The sequence below is a fragment of the Hypomesus transpacificus genome, unplaced genomic scaffold, assembly GCF_021917145.1.
Source record: "Hypomesus transpacificus isolate Combined female unplaced genomic scaffold, fHypTra1 scaffold_101, whole genome shotgun sequence".
NCBI classification, from domain to species: domain Eukaryota; kingdom Metazoa; phylum Chordata; class Actinopteri; order Osmeriformes; family Osmeridae; genus Hypomesus; species Hypomesus transpacificus.
Window position 1 is genome coordinate 592,530 of NW_025813696.1, and position 20,170 is coordinate 612,699.

Here is a 20,170-nt window from a genome sequence, read left to right on the forward strand (position 1 = left end):
GATATCTCGGTGTTATGATCGGTGACCTATGCACTTTTGTAAAGCTCTTTCTTGGAAGTCGCTTTGGATAAAAGCGTCTGCTAAATGAATACATGTAAATTAAGAAGGCCTTGTGAGACTGGTCCATCTTAAAAATATGTTTGCTTCATTGGCCCTGAGACCACAGAAGACCCCAGACTCTCAAGTTCTCCTCACCGTCATTAACAGATGGAGGATCTTAAACGACAACTATCAAGGCCGTTAAAAATAAACCCATTACAATGGCAGTCAGTAAGCCATGCACTTGATCTGCTACAACCAAAATGGATGTGACAAGATGACTTAAGGGGAGGTACTACAGGTGAATAGGAAAACAAATCCTGTTCTTCTATCAGAATGAAACTTTACCACATGAATATACCCAAAAATAAAATATATATTCGTATTGTGACTTTTAGTTTCCCCCCCAATAAATTATGCAAATGACGTGTTTTCTCATTAAATATGTGCTAATTTGCATACAATGTAGAACAGGGCAACTACATCATAAATGAAGTCAGAACTTTTTGGTTTGTTTTAATGGGATCAATAACTAATTGGTTTGAATTGTTCAGATGCTTTTGTCAAAACAATGTTTTTTCAGTTAATTATGTTGAAATAATTAACTGAAAATATGTCTAACCCCAACGCTAGTTTCCTCAAGGATCACAATGACTCTTGCTTAGACTGTTGCTCTTGTTGGTTAGTGGTAGCTGATTTAAACTGTTGTATTCTATTTTAGTTAATCCTATTTTTATTGCTTTCCTACAGGTAGACCTGCACTTAAAGATTAATGTTGTGTAATTTTAACTTGTTTAACTACATGCTCTTATGGTTTCTTCCCTTTAGCACTATTTTTTTGGTTGTTCACAATATGTACTTCTTGTTTTTGACTACCCGCAATGCTGTGGGGCTATGTTGTTATTATCAGTGACCTATGCACTTTGTAAAGCTCTCTCTTGGAAGTCGCTTTGGATAAAAGCGTCTGCTAAATGAATAAATGTAATGTAAATGTAAATGAAATGCACTTGACAAGTGCTAAAAAACAACACTTTCGCCTCTTTTTTGGTATATAACACCACATTAAATGAGATTGACATAAAAGAAAATGAAAATCCCTCTGAACATGTCTAGATATTGCAATTACAAAGCAGTATGTAAAATGGTGTAGCTTTACTATTTTGAGCCAAGAGTTGTCTAGCTTGACATGTGCTAGAGAAAATCGCTGTTAAACATTTAGAAGTGTTAGAACAGGTTCTCTCTATCGCTCTGTGTTCCCCCCCTTACTGCCATGACAAAAAATGTAATAGTAATATATGGTTTGGCCATATGCTTGAGAGAATAAGCTTTCCAACAATATACAACTCATTTAAGTTATTTCTTAACTTGCTGAGACAAATTTCAATAAAAGATGGTAACAGACCATGATTTAAGGTTTTGTTTACTCGCCGAAGGTTGTAAAAAATAAAAAACATTTTTGGGCAATATTTGCGGCATGTTATGAAAGTTTACTGGTTATAGAACCAAAATATCCAAATTAAATATGCTATTATATAGGCTAAATATAGCATGTTGTATGTTAGCATCATGTAACTACTGGACTGAGTTAGGGTTAGACCGTCTGGGTTAGGGTTAGAGTTAGACGGTCTGGGACACCCTACATCAGGAGCCTTCGAAGAGTAAACTCAAGTATGGAAGGATGACAGGAAGTGAGAATGACAGGAAGTGAGGATGACAGGAAGTGACAAACACCTGACAGTTGAGACTTTTATTGAGACCAGTTAAGTAGAAAGCTGTTTCTATACAAAGTTTTGAACATGGATCTTTTCATTCTGCATACAGTCATCAACCTTTTACAGATCACAAGTTAAAAATGTCAAAACAATGTAAACTGACAGTGTTAAAAAGTAAAATACCTCAGAGCTACAGATTTGGTCCAACCTTTTCATTACAAAAAAAATAAAACTAACTAAAATCTACTTTTAACTTGTAATTACACAATTTTACAACATCATGGTGTTTAGAAGGAATCAAAGCTCAAATTGATGGCCCATTTAACTCCTCTTACTGGCCCCCCCTCTTCTCTCTGGGTGTATGTGGGAGTCGACTGCTGTAGTTTTCCACACCCATGGTGGAGTGATGACACACCAGGGAAGTGATGTCAGTTGTAGAACCTAGACGGACCATCAGAGTACCTGGATGGACCTGTAGAACAATGAGAAGAGATGTTAAGCTTCTAAAGAAGCTACACCTTGGGGGAGTGTAGATGGGGATTGTCGTCAGGTTTGGTGAACGTGATCCATATGATGTGTGGAGGGGGTAAGTGCTGTACCTGAAGGGGGGAGGGGATAAGTGCTGTACCTGAAGGGGGGAGGGGCTAAGTGCTGTACCTGAAGGGGGGAGGGGCTAAGTGCTGTACCTGAAGGGGGGAGGGGATAAGTGCTGTACCTGAAGGGGGGAGGGGCTAAGTGCTGTACCTGAAGGGGGGAGGGGATAAGTGCTGTACCTGAAGGGGGGAGGGGCTAAGTGCTGTACCTGAAGGGGGGAGGGGATAAGTGCTGTACCTGAAGGGGGGAGGGGCTAAGTGCTGTACCTGAAGGGGGGAGGGGATAAGTGCTGTACCTGAAGGGGGGAGGGGCTAAGTGCTGTACCTGAAGGGGGGAGGGGCTAAGTGCTGTACCTGAAGTGGGGAGGGGCTAAGTGCTGTACCTGAAGGGGGGAGGGGCTAAGTGCTGTACCTGAAGGGGGGAGGGGCTAAGTGCTGTACCTGAAGGGGGGAGGGGCTAAGTGCTGTACCTGAAGTGTTCCCAGAGAAGCTGGCTGAGAAGCGGTCGTTGCTGCTGGGCATCCTGGAGGAGGAGGAGAAGGAACCTCCCATAGAGGTCATGGGTGAACTCCTCGTCAGACTGGGCCCCTGATGCGCACACACACACACACACAAAAGGGATTTTATGAAACAATCAATGAGCAAAATGGGATCAAATAAATATTTTGCATCTATAATTCTAAACAAGATTTATTCAACCACACAAGAGAAAGGTACAGAGCCAGAGTGAGGCAGAGTTATGCCCAGAGGCAGTGTGTTACATACAGAGGCAGAGTGAGGCAGTGTTATGCCCAAAGGCAGTGTGTTACATACAGAGGCAGAGTGAGGCAGTGTTATGCCCAGAGGCAGTGTGTTACGTACGGAGGACACGCTCCTGAGTCTGTACTCCATTAACACATCTGTCAGCTTCTGGGTCACCTTCAGCACAATCTGAGCATCGCTCTCATTCTCGATCCGGAATGAATCCTGCAAACAAACACAGGAAATCAACCACTTCCGATTAAATAAATCACGTTTAACGTTCTTGTTATTTAAGTTCTGGTAGTCCTGACGTGGCCCCACCAGGTATTTGAGCAGGGTGGAGGGCAGGTTGCTGCCCTCTGGGGCTGCGCCCATCAATCCTGGCCTGTCCACTGGGTCACTTCCTGACTGAACGCCCCTGAACTCTTCTGGGTAACGCCTTCCAGGAGCTTCTCCCAGAAGCCCACCCATCCCAAACCCCTCTCTCCTGCAACCCAGCCCAAAGCCATCTGCTCCTCCACCAACACGCTGACCGTCATCTGGGAAACGCCTGGGACCCATGTCGGCCGCTGAGAAGGCCTGTCCTGGGGTGGAGCGGATAAGAGGGGGGTCAGGGTAGCCTCCCATGCCCAAGTCTCCACGCCCTCCCATGGGGTAGTCAGGCAGGAGGCCTCCCTGGGGTGGGAAGTCCCCTGGGTAGAGGGGTTCAGGAAACCTGCCACCTGTGAGGAGAACAAAATGAGATCATCAATGTAAGAGCATCCTACTGTACCGCTCACCAGAGCATCCTACTGTACTGCTCACCAGAGCATCCTACTGTACCGATCACCAGAGCATCCTAATGTACTGCTCACCAGAGCATCCTACTGTACTGCTCACCAGAGCGTCCTAATGTACCGCTCACCAGAGCGTCCTAATGTACCGCTCACCAGAGCATCCTACTGTACCGCTCACCAGAGCATCCTACTGTACCGCTCACCAGAGCATCCTAATGTACCGCTCACCAGAGCATCCTAATGTACCGCTCACCAGAGCAAGCTAATGTACCGCTAACCAGAGCATCCTAATGTACCGCTCACCAGAGCATCCTAATGTACCGCTCAGCAGAGCATCCTAATGTACCGCTCACCAGAGCATCCTACTGTACCGCTCACCAGAGCATCCTAATGTACCGCTCACCAGAGCATCCTTCTGTACTGCTCCGCAGAGCATTCTAATGTAGTGCTCACCAGAGCATCCTACTGTACTGCTCATCAGAGCATCACACACACACACAATAATACAAGTATTCACTAGTAGATACTTTTATCTAAAGCCCTGTAAGGAGCAGGATTCGAACCTGCAACCCCCTACAGTCAAAAGCTCTAACCACTGTGCTATCCCCATCTCCACAAATCACTGCTCACAACCCTTACCTAGAGGGGGCCCTCGTGGTCCCATGCCTGGACCTGCTGGAGCCGCCATCTTAGGTATTGCTGAGCCTGTGACAAAGATATCATTTATGCCCAAGTTAGATTTATTTACATACTTAGTTCCCAAATAATTATCTTTTTACTTTCAAAATATACATTTAAAAAGTGACTTACGCAGTCCTTGGAAGGCAGCAACCTCACTGGGTTCCTTTAGAATCACCTAAACAAGAGATGAGATTAAGTCAACATTATGCCCCATCTAACCCTAACAGGTAGGAATCTCTGTGGCTCGACTGCGTGGAGAACTGGACACGGTTGGACGTCCCCAGGGGGGTTTTCAGGACCCAAGCACGTGCAGTGTCCACTGTCAGGTTGTTTGGATGAGAGGTTTGTGAGAAATAAATGTAGTATTTGCCGCAACAATGAGCTGCACTTGGCAATGGAGCCATGGATCTTGCATGAAATTACATGGAGGGGGGGGGGGGCTGTAGTGTCTTGCCAAGAAATGCATAGCAAGAAATGTTAGCACCCCCTGCTTACTCTGACTAGGAAGGTGCCACATGCAAGACACGTACTCTGGTTACTCATACTAGTCCCCTCAATGTACAATAAGAATCATTTGATGCCAACATTACCTGCACTGCTTGCTGTTCTCCTACATCCAGTCAAACCTACAAAAGTTCCAGTATTTTGGAAAGTCCCACCAAGATGGTCTGTTTGCTACTCACTCGGAGCTGGCCTCTATCCTCAGTCCTGTTTGCTACTCACTCGGAGCTGGCCTCTATCCTCAGTCCTGTTTGCTACTCACTCGGAGCTGGCCTCTATCCTCAGTCCCGTTTGCTACTCACTCGGAGCTGGCCTCTATCCTCAGTCCTGTTTGCTACTCACTCGGAGCTGGCCTCTATCCTCAGTCCTCTCCACCTCTGCTGCCATGTCTTTGATGCTCTTCCTCACTCCAGGGTCTTTCACGGCCGCTTCCTCTTCATACGGAACCTTATCAGGGTGGTTCCGCTTCTAGAACATGCAACATCACACTCAAGTCACACACACAATTCTCTTACTGGAGCGCAACAAAAAAGGCTATCATGCTAACCCTAACCCCATCATCATGCTCACCATGTATCTGAAGCCATGTTTCCAGCCTTTGATGTGTGCCAGCATGTCATTCTGCAGGCGTGTGACCTGGCAGAGCTTGCACTGGTAGTGTGGAGGCACAGCCTTGCTGGGGCTGCGATACTCCCATACGAACTGGAGACCTGCAGACAACACAAGACCAGTGAGCTGGTGCGGGGAGACGGGAGCAGGGGTCACCTTTTGAGTTGGTTGCTTTGCTCACCAATGATGGGCTCAGTGATGCCTTTGAGCTGTTTGGTGAGAGAGGGGATAGTCTGGATAGTGCCTCCTTTAGAGGTGAACACTGGAACATGAACAAGGAGGTCAATAGAGAACACAAACACACAGTTCTGCACATCCCGCTTGGAGCTGGAGCATGACCCTGACCCAGTGTGGCAACAGGGCCCCATGACCTTTCACCTGACAACCATTGGCTGACGAGCCACATTCATTAAAGGGAGATTCTGTCATCACAATGAGTGAAGTCCTAAACTCCTAACTGAAAGTGTAACGATAAAAAGGCCAAAGCAAGGCTGTTCGAAAATGCCAGTAGTGAAGATTAGGAGGCATTTAATTCTCTGAACAACAATTAGAAACAGCCCCCCCTGTGTTCAGCCTCCCGACAGCAGGAGGAGGCGGAGTTCCACCACAGGACACATGAGTCCCACCAGGCGCTGCTCTACGGCCGGCTCCTTCACAGGAGCAACTCCTGCATGGAGTCTGACGAGGCAGGCCACAGGAGGAGACTGATGTCAAGTGGGAAGGTTATCCCTGATAATAAAGGCTCATTAAGACAGCCATAATGTGCACAGGTAGCAGTGCATGGCAGATATCCTGGTAGCATGATGCTACATGCATCTTTATGTCTTGTAGCTATTAAATGAAAGGCCTACTTCCCAATGGAAACTGCAATACAAGCTACCCTTGAGCAAACCATGGTGATTGTGGCAGGGAGGGCGTGTCTTCAGCCTATAATGGAATACATCCTACTAGTGTGTGATGCAGTACGTCCTCTAAGCCACCACCCAGGTAGAGGACCAGGTCCACCAATACTTCCTGACACCAGATAGCCACACAAAGTCCCTTCTCTATGTCACATATCAATATGCTCCTCAAGAGCTAAAACAGAACACGTCCATGTGATACCAATGTGGACAGTTAAGAGGTTTCTCTGAGGAAGGATTGGTGTTCCTAAAGTTGTTCAGTTTGTAGTTGGGAACCTACTAAATTCACGTTTCTGGATTTACAAAAGCTCATACAGAAATGAGATCTCCGAAGGAAATCTGACCAGTAACCATCACTGGTCAGCCCCACAGCCTAAAGCTATGAAGGGGACTGGTCTGAAATCAGAGACTCAACTGTGCAAGTCATAGACATGCCTCACACCCAATCAGAAGCCAGCGATGAGGCAAAGGGAAGGAGTTCTCAGCTCCCATCATTGGCAGCGGAACTGTGTGGAGGCGGGACTTACCTATGTCTGCAGAATACTGCGGCTGCCTTCTCTGTCAATGGAGGGAATAAACCCAAATAGGGGAGAGAGACACAGACAGGCATTAGTGATAGAAGAGGCAACAGAGGAGGGGTGAAGTCCACATCCCATCCTTGAAGGAGACAATTCTTTCAGCTCATCCTCCACTGTACTCCTTGTGAGAGCATCAATGAGATCAATGTCTGCTTTTATTCATAAACATTCAAATTGATCATCTGGGCTTCTGGTCAGGTTTCTATAATGACAGCAGAGGTTGGATGAGGACAACCTTGTGCAGCCTTCTTGCAAGGAAAGAATAACCTCTGGATCCACATGAATCTTTTTTGAGCTTAGCACATCTCAAATGTGCTGGAAAACTCCAAGCTAGGCTAAACACAAGCCTCATTGGGTGAGACAAACTCCGCAAAAGCAGTTGGTTGCCTTCCGTTGCTTGAAAACGTCTTACTTCCAACAGAAGTTAGCAGCTATCCAGCGCTAGGCACACCACTGAACCAGGTTCCCTGAACCTGTCCTGAGCATCAGAAGCAGGTCAGAGGTCAGAGGATTAAGAGCTCATACTGGTTCTACCAGCCTCTTTACCGCCGTACTAAAGTTGAGCACTCTCAGGACAAATCCAGGCCCAGTACCACAGCCCCTCTGCTCCGGGGCGTCCCTGGATCACTACTGTTCCTCAGGCCTTGCTTCAGGCCCAGTACAACAGACTGAGGTGTTTCCATGAGCAGGCTCCTGTCTGCATCAGTCTTTGCAGCCTCAACCCCAGAAGCTGACCGGGAGATACTACACCCCATTGATTTGGTGGTGCTCTAGTTATGGGTAAGATTGGCACTGGGGCATATGCATTAGTTCAATATTCAGGCCTCATTTCTGTCCATTACATAGGACAATATGAGGGGTAACGTTGATAGTATTTACGCATACTGAAATAAATGTTGATCAAACGGGAGACAAACTGTATGAAATAATCGCCGATGAAGCCAGTAAAATAGAACAGACACGAATTGGATTGGGCACATTTTACCTTTGCGCCTCCGTTAGCCATTTTAAACCTCTTCTGAGCTGGCGGTCCAGATGGTGTATTTGCGTTTCCTTCCATTCTGCGGGAATATAACACTGCTTGCTACGGTTTCATAACAATGTATGTGAGCAATGGTGGGCAACCATTTCTCGGTCTTAAACAGGCGTAGGCCTCGACTTCTAACCTAGTTAGACTATCTAGCTATTAGCTGTGACGGATTTATCAGCCGACTCTGCTTAAGAACACAAAACATTGAATTAAACTTACCGTATATCACTTAGTTATCTGTATATGTATTGTACGTATGATAATTTACCTTACCTTAATTGTAAGTCGATTAGCTTCAAGTAATAATAAGACAAAAACACAACTAAATCTTCGGGGTCACGCCGCTAACACTGCATGAACTCAAGCCACCACTAGTGCGTCGCGCTTCTGATGTCGACAGACCTTATGCTGTCGGCTCCATTTGCCTGCACGATAAACGTTATTAAATACAGATTAACTTCTATATTTGAACTCGTCAGAATAAAATTTATTATAATTGAGATTTACTGTATCGACGCATCCGTTCATTCCGTACACTGAAAATATATTTGCTTAAATATAGAAAAACTGGCAAATCGTAAGACAGTCAGTTGTCCGTCATTGTTGTCATTCTTTTTCTTTACAGGGCCGTCTGGCGGTGCACCTAGATTGCGTCTGTTTCACAAGTGGTCAGCCAGGTCCACCACTTGGAGGTGTGTTGAACAAAATACACATAACCTGTGATTGGAAAGGTATGAAACGTGTCTGTGTCCTTTAAAGTCTGCAATCTAATTATTATATTCTAATGAAACCGTTTTGCCGGTTAAAGCGATTCCTACCACAAAATGAGTCAAAACGAATGTACCGAGGATAAGGACCTAAGGCTCTAAAATCAACACGAGCTTGGTTTTTATGTTGTACTGCTGCACGCGCCGCACATGCTTGTTTAATTTCACGTGAGTTTTGTTTGTATCGTTATGGACCAGTTGCAATGTTGGTTATTGTTTTGTGGTTAAATTCCGTGTTCCAAAAAGTGATACTGCTGACAACGGGTAATGTGGCCTGCAGAAACAAAGCGATGTGATGATAAACGTTAAAACGTAAACGTGACTTTTTCTCGGTCCTGCCCTTTATTCTTAGCTCGCGAGCTACACTTAGTTGGATTCTTCCAGGTGTCCATTTGCACACCTGCATACAAAGTTTATCAGTGTTAAGTCAGCACCTGTAGTCTGTAGGCTCAATTCTCTTCGTTAATCTTCTGCCTGGCTCCTCTGACAGACTAAGCCTTCAGCGATGACTAAAAGCAAGAAGAAGAGGCAGGATGACTTCCAGAAGGTCAAACTCAAAGTGGGAAAGCTCAAACCCAAAGCAGACAACGCCACCAGCGTGAACTTCCGCACCAAGGGAATCCACCTGACAGAGCAGCTCAAGAAAGATGCAAGTGGACCTACTACACACAGACAACTCAGCATCAAGGTACAAACAGCACACCTGCACAAAGTTCTGAAGCTGGGAATCTGAGCGTAACCATCCTTCCTTCCTTCCTTCCTTCCTTCCTTCCTTCCTTCCTTCCTTCCTTCCTTCCTTCCTTCCTTCCTTCCTTCCTTCCTTCCCATCATCCCTTCCCCTCCTCCAGGATCTGCTGTCCCAGCTGCACCACTACAGCAGCATTGTGAAGCAGACAGCCCTGTTGGGCCTAAAGGAGCTTCTGACTCTCCACCCCTCTGTGCTGGAGCAGCACCTCTCCCGCCTGCTGTCCGAGGTGGCTGCCGTGTTCACAGACAAGGACCCCAACGTACGGGCGGCCGCCACACGCCTGCTCAGGTCACACCTCTCCAGCCATGGTTCTAGTTACTAGTTTTTTTTGTTGTTGAAAATAAGTATATTTTCTCTTCCTCTGAGACAATCAGATAGGAATCCTGGACAACCCTGAATGAGTAAGCGTCTGTGTTGTCTGAGCAGGTTTGTGGCTCAGTGTGTTCCTGCCGACCGTGCGGCTCCCTTCTTCCCCCTGCTCAGCGCCCACCTGTCCTGTGCCATGACACACATCGAGGCAGGCATCCAGAAGGACGCCCTGGCCGTCCTGGACGTGCTGCTGGATCACTACCCCGGCCTGCTGGCCGCGCGCCCCGCCCTGCTGCTCACCAACTTCCTGGAGCTCATCTCACACAGACGCGTGGTGGGAGGGGCCAGTGCGGTGGGAGGGGCCAGGACCCAGGAGACCATTGGGAGGAGCTGGGCACTGTCAGTCAACCCTAGCAGGGCTGTGACTGGCCAGCAGTGGAGACTGACGGTTCTCCTCAGGTGAGGACAGGTGGACCCTCTCAGACCTCCACCTGCAGCAGATGGCAGGAATGAGAAAAGTGTCTGACTGATTTGGTTGTTGTTGTGTGTGTGTGTGTGTGTGTGTGTGTGTGTGTGTGTGTGTGTGTGTGTGTGTGACAGGCTTGGGCTGTTCCTCCAGGCGGTGGTGGAGGAGAGGCCAGCAGAGGAAGAGGGGGTTCGAGTCCCAGGTGATGGAGTGTTTCTGTCCAGAGGAGAGGGAGGGGTGAGCACAGCCCTAGAACTCACCTGGGAGGAGCTCACCTACAGCAGGGTCGGGGTTCAGCTGTTTGAACACTCAGGGGCCAAACCCACTCCACACTCCACCTTCAGACTCAGGTGAACACAGCACCACCACTCTGGAGAGATCCAGGAATGTGCCCTCTGAGGGAGGACTGCTAAAACACTCCTTTTTCTAACGTTTTCTCCTTTTCTATTCTTTTGTTCCCTATACAGGCCCGAGGTTGAACCAGGGTCTGGAGTGGGTGAGGGTCTGGACTCAGCTGAGGCTGTGCTGGGCTTTGCTGCCACGCTGGTACCCCTGCTGCTGGAAGTGTGGGTAGAAGCCAGCGCCAGTGAGCGGGCCCAGACTGACAGTGCTCACCTTCTCACCCCAGACTCCATGGCTCTGATGTTCCAAGTCCTCTCCATCCTGCAGCTGGTCAGGAGGCTGGCACCGCAAAAGGAGCACCAGGACACCCTGGTGAGACACACACACACACACACACACACAGATCGGACGTGCGGTTTGTGAGTGACAATAGTTGTGTTTTTGTGTCATAGGATGCTTGGTTCCGTAGTGAGTACCTGGCTGATTTTAAGCAGCACTTTATGAAGAACTTCCCCTACGGCGCCCTGGACACACCTAAACCCCGGAGGAAGGCGGACGCCAAAAGGTGAGGCCAGCCAGATCCATCCTGTGGGGGTTGCTGTACGATGGCTTCACCCTCTGAACCAGCAGTTACACTTGTGAGGAAAGGAGTCGTGTTAGTAACATGTTTGTTGCTTGGTCAGGACCAAGCAGATGGCAGCGGCCCCTGGACAGACGGTTGAGCCCCTGGCCCTTAACGTGGCCCTGTGTCAGGTCATGGTGTCCCTCAGCCAGAGGGAGGGGCCAGGACAGGAGCCCGACGCTGATTGGCTGATGCCCCTGAAGACGTTTGTAAGAGAGACTCTGTCCAGCGGCGTCAAGCTGGGCAACAGACACCTGCACACTCTGCTGGACACAGTGTGGAAGATGGTGCTCACACAGAGGAGTCGGGGTGAGGAAGCGTGGGGAGGACCCTTCAAACATGGGAAGCCTCATTACACTCATTCTTTCAGTTTTTAACTGTGTGTGTGTGTGTGTGTGTGTGTGTGTGTGTGTGTGTGTGTGTGTGTGTGTGTAGCTGTAACTGAGGACTTGTTGCAGGCTGTGTGTGTTCAGTACAAGCTGAGAAACCTGAGCCTGCAGACCCGCTCCCTGCTGCTGTCCTTCTACAGCAGGCTGTACCTGCAGGAGCACACACACACACACATCGCCAGGTAGTTGCCTGGAACACAACACAGGTACTGATGTTTGCTTTCCATCTGAGTGAGTTGTGTAGCCCAGCCTGTGTGTGTGTAGGAGTCGCGTGCTGTCTCGGTGGTTGGCTGCTCTGCCTGTGCAGCTGTCCCAGCTGGGCCCCCGTAACCCTGCCCTGTCCTCCTGGCTCCTGCTGTCCATCCAGGCTGCAGCCTCGCGGGGCAACAAGGACCTGCTGAACAGCCTGCAGGCTAACGCCCTCCAGCTCTACGGTACAGGCACACACGTCAGTTGAAACTGATGAAATAATAAGTAAATCACACAATTACTACCAGTGTATTAATACTTGTGTGACCTTGCACAGCAGTGGAGTGAGTCAGTTGTTGTGACACTTATGGAAGATATATTCAATTCAATGTTTTGAATTTTAAAAGGCATTGAATACTTAATATTGAAATTTAAACAACACCGAATTCTCATATGAATATATTTCAATGTAAAACAAAATTCAGGTTGCTCAAATTCAAGTCTAAAAAAATAGAATGCGTTTTCTCTTCTCTATTGCTCCATTGCTCTAGCTATCCTTGGTGTCCCGGATGTTGCAATCTGAATTTAAGATCAACATTTTTTGGCTCGAATTTGATAGACTACATTGAAATATATATTCATTCATATGTGAATTTGGTGTTTCACAACATGATGTCACTGATCAGGATCATCCTCAAGGGGGCAGTACAGCTCCTAGTCCAGAACAGGACGAGTCAGACAGCTGAGTTTGGTTGTGTGTAGCATAGAGACCAGGGGGGGAGGGGAGGGGGGAGGGGGAGGCTGCCACAGAGCAATTCACCCTCACAAGACTCCTTTTGTCTGAAATGTCGGTGACATAAGCAGCATGCGTCAGAGACCACCGTAACACACACACACTCACCATAACACACGCACACACACCGTAACACACACACACACACCGTAACACACACACACACCGTAACACACACACCGTAACACACACACACACACACCGTAACACACACACCGTAACACACACACACACACCAGAACATGCACACGCTCCATAATATGCACACAGTCAGCCTCAGGATTAACTGTCCCGTCACTAAAGCGGATATGTCTGTCTGTCTGTGTCTGTCTCTATCTGTGTCTGTCTCTATCTGTGACTGTCTATCTGTGACTGTCTAGGGCGTGACTCACCACTCATGAACGCTTTCTGTTTTCCCACTCCTTACAATAGTTGTAGTTCCTCTTTGATTCCCCAGGAGGGCAGTGTTGTGCTATGCATGGGACTGTAAGGGGGGGGTCTTTCCTCTATGCTAATAGTGTGTGCAGGGCCGCCGCTAGGAATTCTTGGCCCTATGAAAAAACAAACAAAAGTTGATCATTTCTATTTGTTTTTCATGGGGCCCCTGTCAGTCAGGGCTTGGAATCGTCATAACCTTTCCCCCCCTATACGGCGTGTGTGTGTAGATCCTCAGGAGGGTAGTGTGGTGTTGTTGCCGGCAGAGTCTCAGCAGCGATTGGTGCAGCTGCTCTATTTCCTCCCTGTGATGTCACAGTCTCTAATGGCCAATCTGAGTCGCTGCTGCACCGCCGGGCGCATCTCAGCAGGGCTGGCCGCGTCGCTCATCCGCATCATTCACTTCAGGTCAGAACAACAGAGTGTGTGTGTCTGTGTGTGATCTGTGTCTGTGTGTGTGTCTGTGTGTGTGTGTGTCTGTGTGTGTGTGTGTCTGTGTGTGTCTGTGTGTGTGTGTGTCTGTGTGTGTGTGTGTGTCTGTGTGTGTGTGTCAGTCGGCAGTTGGTTTTGCTCTAAATGGAATAACCCTATTCAGCCCCTAAAGACACAGCTAGGATCATGCGCCTAGATCTAACCCTAGATCTAACCCTAACCCTAGATCTAACCCTAACCCTAGATCTGTAGCTGTCACTGAGTCACATGTGTACGTTAATACACACATGCATGCACACACACACGCAAGTACACACACACGATGAATTGAAGAGCTGTGATCTTCACATCCTCTGGTAGGCACTGATGCTCCTTTTGAGACCAGATCCAGAGCCCTTGTTAACAGCTTTAGAAAGTGCTATTCTGTGTCCTGATCAGGCCTAGTCTGCTGTTTGCAGAGAAGTCATGCCCGCTCTTTTAGATAAGTCTTCTGGGCCATGCTCTGGGCCCTGGTGCATGGCTGTGATGTCATTGCCTGCATCACTGCTGTTGCCGTGTGGTTGAGCTTGTTACCTTGACGTTACTGGGGCAGGGCTTCACTAACCTGGCAAGATGGGCAGGGGTGAGAAAGTCGGGGTGTGTATGTGTGTGAGGATGAAGAGCACAAAGAGCTCTTTGGGATGTGGAATGTAGTTGTCGTCACAGAAAGTTGGCAATATCTTTCTGTCTGCACGTGTCTGTATGACTTATGGAACACACACACACACACACACACACACACACACACACACACACAACAGCCCTTTCAGAATGTGTCCTGACGATGACAATATGTCCTTTTATTTGAATGGTCAAAGTAGAATAACGTGTGTGTAATAATGTAACTAATACTAATACTATACTAATAATGTGTGTGTGTTCCAGGTCTTCTCTGAGGGGCTGGTCTGTAGGGAGCCAGGACGTGGCCCTGCGAGATGTGGACTACATCAGCTTCCTGTTCTCCACTCTCACAGGTCAGGTGCACGTTCCTGTGTACGTCAGCCCCAGCCTCCCTGTGTCCTGTTACCCTGCTCATCAACACAGTCCTCCCTGTGTCCTGTTACCCTGCTCATCAACACAGTCCTCCCTGTGTCCTGTTACCCTGCTCATCAACAGTCCTCCCTGTGTCCTGTAACCCTGCTCATCAACACAGTCCTCCCTGTGTCCTGTTACCCTGCTCAACAGTCCTCCCTGTGTCCTGTAACCCTGCTCATCAACACAGTCCTCCCTGTGTCCTGTAACCCTGCTCATCAACACAGTCCTCCCTGTGTCCTGTAACCCTGCTCATCAACACAGTCCTCCCTGTGTCCTGTAACCCTGCTCATCAACACAGTCCTCCCTGTATCCTGTTACCCTGCTCATCAACACAGTCCTCCCTGTGTCCTGTTACCCTGCTCATGAACTCAGTCCTTCCTGTGTCCTGTTACCCTGCTCATGAACTCAGTCCTTCCTGTTCCCAACTGTATGTATGTATGTCTCTCTCAGGCTTCTCGTCTGATGAGCTAACTACACTACAGGAAGCGGGCGATGGGAGTGTCCTCCCGCCCTCCCCCTTGTCCCCCCTCAGCCTGTATCACACACCCCTGGAGCAGTTCACACACCACTGGGACGTTGTAGAGGTAAGTGACTGAACTGCCCCCTGCACGCGAACACACACACCTAAACCCTTATAGGACCAGGCCTTGTGTTGGTGGCCCAGCTGGGCCTGGGAGAAGTGTAATGTGGAGGAAGGGATGATGTGTGGAGGGGGTAGTATCATATGAGAGCAGGGAGTCATGGAGGGGTATCTACCTGCAGATGGGTTAGGGTTAGTAACCCTGCAGATGGGTTAGGGTTAGTAACCCTGCAGATGAAGGTGTTGGTATTCCAGGCCGAGCTCTGGTGTGTCAGTTCCCCCTGGTCTCTCTCTCCCCCTGGTCTCTCTCTCCCCCTGGTCTCTCTCTCCCCCTGGTCTCTCTCTCCCCCTGGTCTCTCTCTCCCCCTGGTCTCTCTCTCCCCCTGGTCTGTCTCCCTCCCTGGTCTCTCCCCCTGGTCTCTCTCTCCCCCTGGTCTCTCTCTCCCCCTGGTCTGTCTCCCTCCCTGGTCTCTCTCTCCCCCTGGTCTGTCTCCCTCCCTCTCAGAGAGGGAAGCTTTATCCTGCCTCTCAGGCTGAGTGGGGACTCTTTATCGCGTTGCGCAGGTTGGAGATGTGTGCTTATCGGGGAAGGAGGAAACTGAGAAATGCTAATGAGAGCCCCTGGCATAACGGGAGTGTGACATTTCTGTTCGAAAATTACCTTTAACGCAGCCGTGGCCCAGGGCTAGAAGTGTGTGTGTGTGTGTGTTGGGGGGGGGGGGGGGGGGGGGGGGGGAGGGAATAATCACTAATTCTGCTCCTCAATTAAGGTCTCAGATCGTGCCTCTCTCATCTCTCTGTCTGAGTCAATCCCAGACTAGAGGAGAGGGGCGGGGGGGGGGGGGGCGGTATTGAGGGACGGACCTCGTCAGCTCTGATTCTACTAATGAGATGGGATTGTTTTTTCAGGGCAGTGAGAATGCCAACAGGTGCACAGGTCTTGGGGCTGTCACAGTGATGGAGAGAACACACACAGCTACATTTGATAGATGCTAATGAGAATTTTGATTTGAAATTAATGAGGAAAAGTTGAGTATCGTTTCTCAGTTGTGAAAGTTAGTGTGATTGCCCTCTGTCTAGCTTGGACTCTTCTACTTGGTGTGTGTGTGTGTGATGGTGGATGGACTGGTGTGTTTTCATAAAGACCATAAAGAAGCATGAAGTGACATTTTCCTGGAGAGCAAGTTGTGTGAGGTGTAACAACCTTCAAGTACGTTTTGGATACGATACGTTTGTGTGCTGAGACGTACTGCGCTAACCGGTCTGTCTAGTTAGGTTTACCATATGGGCGTGACTTTAAGTAGTGCGATTGATAAATACTCTGACATCTGAGGCTCCATAGCTCAGTGGTTAGAGCACTGGTCTTGTGAACCAGGGGTCACGAGTTCAAATCTCGTTGGGGCCTTACTATTGCATTTTAATCACTCCCAACGGGTGGATTTTTACCTTCCAACCAACATGTGTAAAGATTGGAGACAGGTAACAACCTGACAACCTTTAGATTGGAGACAGGTAACAACCTGACAACCTTTAGTAGTAGATACCAATCTGCCTACCCCCTGAAATCTACAGATGTTTCCCCTCTTCGAAAGACACCTTTCTAGGGAAGAACATACAAGGGTTCTATACCTTTGTCTCAGAGTGGATGATCGGATGAGGCTGCTCTCAGTTTCACCTGGTCAGAGCAGATCCTTCTTTAATACTGCAGTATCCATCCAGTACTTAAAGGCAGTATGTCTCTTTAGTCATTATGTTCTAACCTGTCAGTCTAGTCTGGTTTGACATGCCTGAGTGTGTGATAGGTGTGCCTCTTTATAAAAGATGTTGACGGGTGTTTGTTCACGTGCGGCTCCATAGCTCAGTGGTTAGAGCACTGGTCTTGTAAACCAGGGGTCACGAGTTCGAGTCTCGTTGGGGCCTGTTTGTTTTACCACTAGACCAGCGGTTCCCAAACTTTTTAGGCCACGACCCCTTTGACATCCCGACCGGGTTCACGCACCCCCCACTCCCCCACACCTTAAAAAGAAAGCAACAGAGCCTATTTATAGCCCCATTAAAATCGGACCAATGAGAGAACAGTTTGCTTGCGTGTGGAGCTTGTTTATAAGATTTAGTCCGCTGTTAAATGTTGCATTGTAAACACAAACCGAACAAAGGGGCAACTGCAACATTTTATCATATTAATCCCTGAATCGGAACAAAGTAAACGAACTACAGGTGTGAAAACGCCCTGAAACACTGCAACAAAGTCAGAATCAAAAATCAAGCATCAGAATGCTTGATTTCATCTACCAGTATTATAATTTACAGTAAAGTAACACAAGTGATTCAAACTGTAGTTTCTAGTCTTCATCATCACTTTCAATAACACATTTTCGCTGCTTCTGAATTTCCTCATGGCTGTGTATGTCTATCAATATCGCTCATTTGGAAGATGATGTCAGAGGGCAATACAGATCCATATCAGACCGGCGAGGAGAGCAGTATGCGGCTGGCATGACTACCCATTAGCCAATCAGAACGCTCGTACTGTCGTTGCCATATCATAATTAATATGAATGAGTACACCATTAGACCACCATTACATTTTTCCTCTCGCGCACCACACTTTGGGAATCCCTGCACTACACTGACCCCTGCAATGCAACAGGACATCTCAAGGTCATTAGATACAGCAAGTACCAAAGAAGTTGGTCACATAAACTGGTGTCCAGGTGTGTTTGTCCAGGTGACGAATAGCCTGATGGAAAATGAGTGTGTGAGAGAGATGGGCAGAAAAGGATGACAATGGTTCATGTGTGTACTGTAGATGGGGCATGTATGTAGATGGGGCATGTGTGTAGATGGGGCATGTGTGTAGATGGGGCATGTGTTTGTGTAGACCTGGCCCAATTGCCCAATTTTAGTATGAGCCTAATTATTGCCTCTTTTAAAACCAGTGATTTATATTTTATTAATCTATATACCATCCATATTTCAAATCCAGAAAATAATAGAACACGTGTGAACTATTCCTTTAACATTGTCCCAGACTGTGAACTATGCCTTTAACATTGTCCCAGACTGTGAACTATGCCTTTAACATTGTCCCAGAGTGTGAAGGTAATGTGGTTAGCCTGATGAGTGGCTGGTTGGGGCAGAGAGAGTGATGTGTGCGTGCCTCTCATGTTCCCTGTAATGTCGTTACTGCTATTAGATTTCACCCCACTTACACACGTGCTCACTCACTTCCTTATTATTTGTAGGCTCATGAAACATTGTAAAAAAGAAAAAAGGTCTAATTGTCCATGTATCAGCCTGTCTGGCCTCAGGGGCTCAGAAAGAAACTATTATTAAATGTGTAATTGGAGCCACAGGAAGTGATGTATGTGTCTGTCTTTGTCCACAGGAAGTGTGCCGCTGCCTGGAGACATCAGGGTCGAGGTCCCAGTGTTTTGATGTGCTGCAGAATGGCATTTGCAAACACCTGGTGAGAGTTTGGTCCTCCCACCTGAACGCGTGGACCCGGAGGGTTCCATCCAGCTTCCTAACCCTGTCCTTCTCCCCCTCCCCTGCTGCAGACCAAGCTGCAGGTGGTTCCAGACAGCATGGCTGCAGGGCTGCTGAGAGCCATGGCACGCCTGCTGGAGCCCTCTGTCCTGCCCAGCGAGGCCCTGCTGCGCTTCCTGTCGCTCTGCTGCCTCAGCCTACTGGCCCTGCTCTCTTCCCTGCAGCACGACCCACACTCACACAGCAACCACAAGAGGTCTGTGTGTGTGTTTCGCTCAGTCTCATGCTCCTAGACAAACAGAATATCCACAATTATTTAGATAATGGAGATCAATCTGCTTTGATCTAGTTCAGGGCCGAGTGCGTGCTTCTAGTGTGTGTGTGTGTGTGTGTGTGTTTGTGTATATATATGTGTGTGTGTATAACTCCAGTGTCTGCCTCACTCTCCCCAGGGAGGCAGTGTTGGATGCGTGTGTGTGTGCTCTGAGCAGTGTTCCCAGGCTGCTGCGCATGCTGCTGCAGTCTCTGCGGCCGGCTGACCTGTGTGAGGAGGAGCTCCCTCAGCTGGGCCACATCCTGACTCTCCTGCTGCAGCATGCGCCCATGCGCAGCCACCTGCTGGCCAACGTTGCGCCGCTGCAACACGTCCTGCAGGAACTGATGGTGAACAGCCTCTCTCTCTCTGTCACACTCTCTGTCTCTCTCTCTGTTTCTCTATCTCGCTCTCTCCAGTGTCTCTAATAGACACAGTGAGTCTGTCACATTAACAGTGAGGTTACACGGTTTGTCACATGGCTTTCAGGTTGTTCTGACTGTGTTCTGACTGCGTGTGTGTTCTGACTGTGTTCTGACTGCGTGTGTGTTCTGACTGCGTGTGTGTTCTGACTGTGTTCTGACTGCGTGTGTGTTCTGACTGCGTGTGTGTTCTGACTGCGTGTGTGTTCTGTGTGTTGTAGAGGTACTGCCGTGGCGAGGCAAGGCAGCAGTGGTTGACAGACCTGATGTACTGCTACAGTGTCACCATGGCCAGTCACCATGGCAACCTGGGTCTTCGAGAAATCTACTGACCACACCCATCACACCTGGAGCCTTCATCCCCTTGCAGGCCTCTCCAGAATTTCAACACAGGACCACATTGAATAGAGCAGACATGCTTCTTGGCCATATGGGCTAAAGATGCTCGTGGGCTCTGTACATTACATTTGTATGTTAGATTTTTTTGTGAATTCCCAGAAATCGATCTCTGGCCTGTGCTCCTCACAGACACAGGCCACACCCCTCAGACAGACAGGCCACACCCCTCAGACAGACAGGCCACACCCCTCAGACAGACAGGCCACACCCCTCAGACAGACAGGCCACACCCCTCAGAC

General features: G+C 48.4%; 2 protein-coding genes and 2 non-coding genes across 6 annotated transcripts; 3 read left to right on the forward strand and 1 right to left on the reverse strand.

Annotated features, from left to right (window-relative positions):
- Nucleotides 1-1,771: 1,771 nt before the first annotated feature.
- si:ch211-197h24.6 lies at nucleotides 1,772-8,548 on the reverse strand. The gene is made up of 12 exons (XM_047050205.1): nucleotides 8,436-8,548; nucleotides 8,118-8,193; nucleotides 7,082-7,112; nucleotides 5,834-5,914; nucleotides 5,614-5,753; nucleotides 5,386-5,511; nucleotides 4,672-4,717; nucleotides 4,501-4,566; nucleotides 3,407-3,807; nucleotides 3,206-3,310; nucleotides 2,815-2,932; nucleotides 1,772-2,223 (listed from the first exon to the last, which is right to left on the reverse strand). Exons 2-12 carry the CDS (start codon nucleotides 8,190-8,192, stop codon nucleotides 2,180-2,182), a joined length of 1,233 nt encoding a protein of 410 aa, XP_046906161.1. The 5' UTR covers nucleotide 8,193; nucleotides 8,436-8,548; the 3' UTR covers nucleotides 1,772-2,179.
- A 250-nt stretch (nucleotides 8,549-8,798) lies between these two features.
- tex10 (testis expressed 10) lies at nucleotides 8,799-20,140 on the forward strand. Of its 3 annotated transcripts, none has more exons than XM_047050164.1 (17): nucleotides 8,799-8,893; nucleotides 9,420-9,617; nucleotides 9,778-9,965; nucleotides 10,104-10,445; nucleotides 10,587-10,802; nucleotides 10,920-11,166; nucleotides 11,247-11,359; nucleotides 11,478-11,725; nucleotides 11,852-11,987; nucleotides 12,070-12,239; nucleotides 13,453-13,630; nucleotides 14,579-14,667; nucleotides 15,179-15,312; nucleotides 18,697-18,777; nucleotides 18,869-19,053; nucleotides 19,250-19,460; nucleotides 19,754-20,140. In XM_047050164.1, the coding sequence occupies exons 2-17, from the start codon at nucleotides 9,435-9,437 to the stop codon at nucleotides 19,862-19,864; spliced, it is 2,832 nt and encodes a 943-aa protein (XP_046906120.1). In that variant the 5' UTR covers nucleotides 8,799-8,893; nucleotides 9,420-9,434; the 3' UTR covers nucleotides 19,865-20,140. The 3 variants fall into 3 exon arrangements, with proteins under 3 accessions (XP_046906120.1, XP_046906119.1, XP_046906121.1); XM_047050163.1 differs by lacking the exon at nucleotides 8,799-8,893 and adding an exon at nucleotides 8,988-9,097; XM_047050165.1 differs by lacking the exon at nucleotides 8,799-8,893 and adding an exon at nucleotides 9,104-9,241.
- trnat-ugu lies at nucleotides 16,641-16,713 on the forward strand. Its single transcript has one exon. It is a non-coding gene; the product is annotated as a tRNA-Thr (tRNA).
- On the forward strand, nucleotides 17,156-17,228 carry trnat-ugu. Its single transcript has one exon. It is a non-coding gene; the product is annotated as a tRNA-Thr (tRNA).
- Nucleotides 20,141-20,170: the final 30 nt, after the last annotated feature.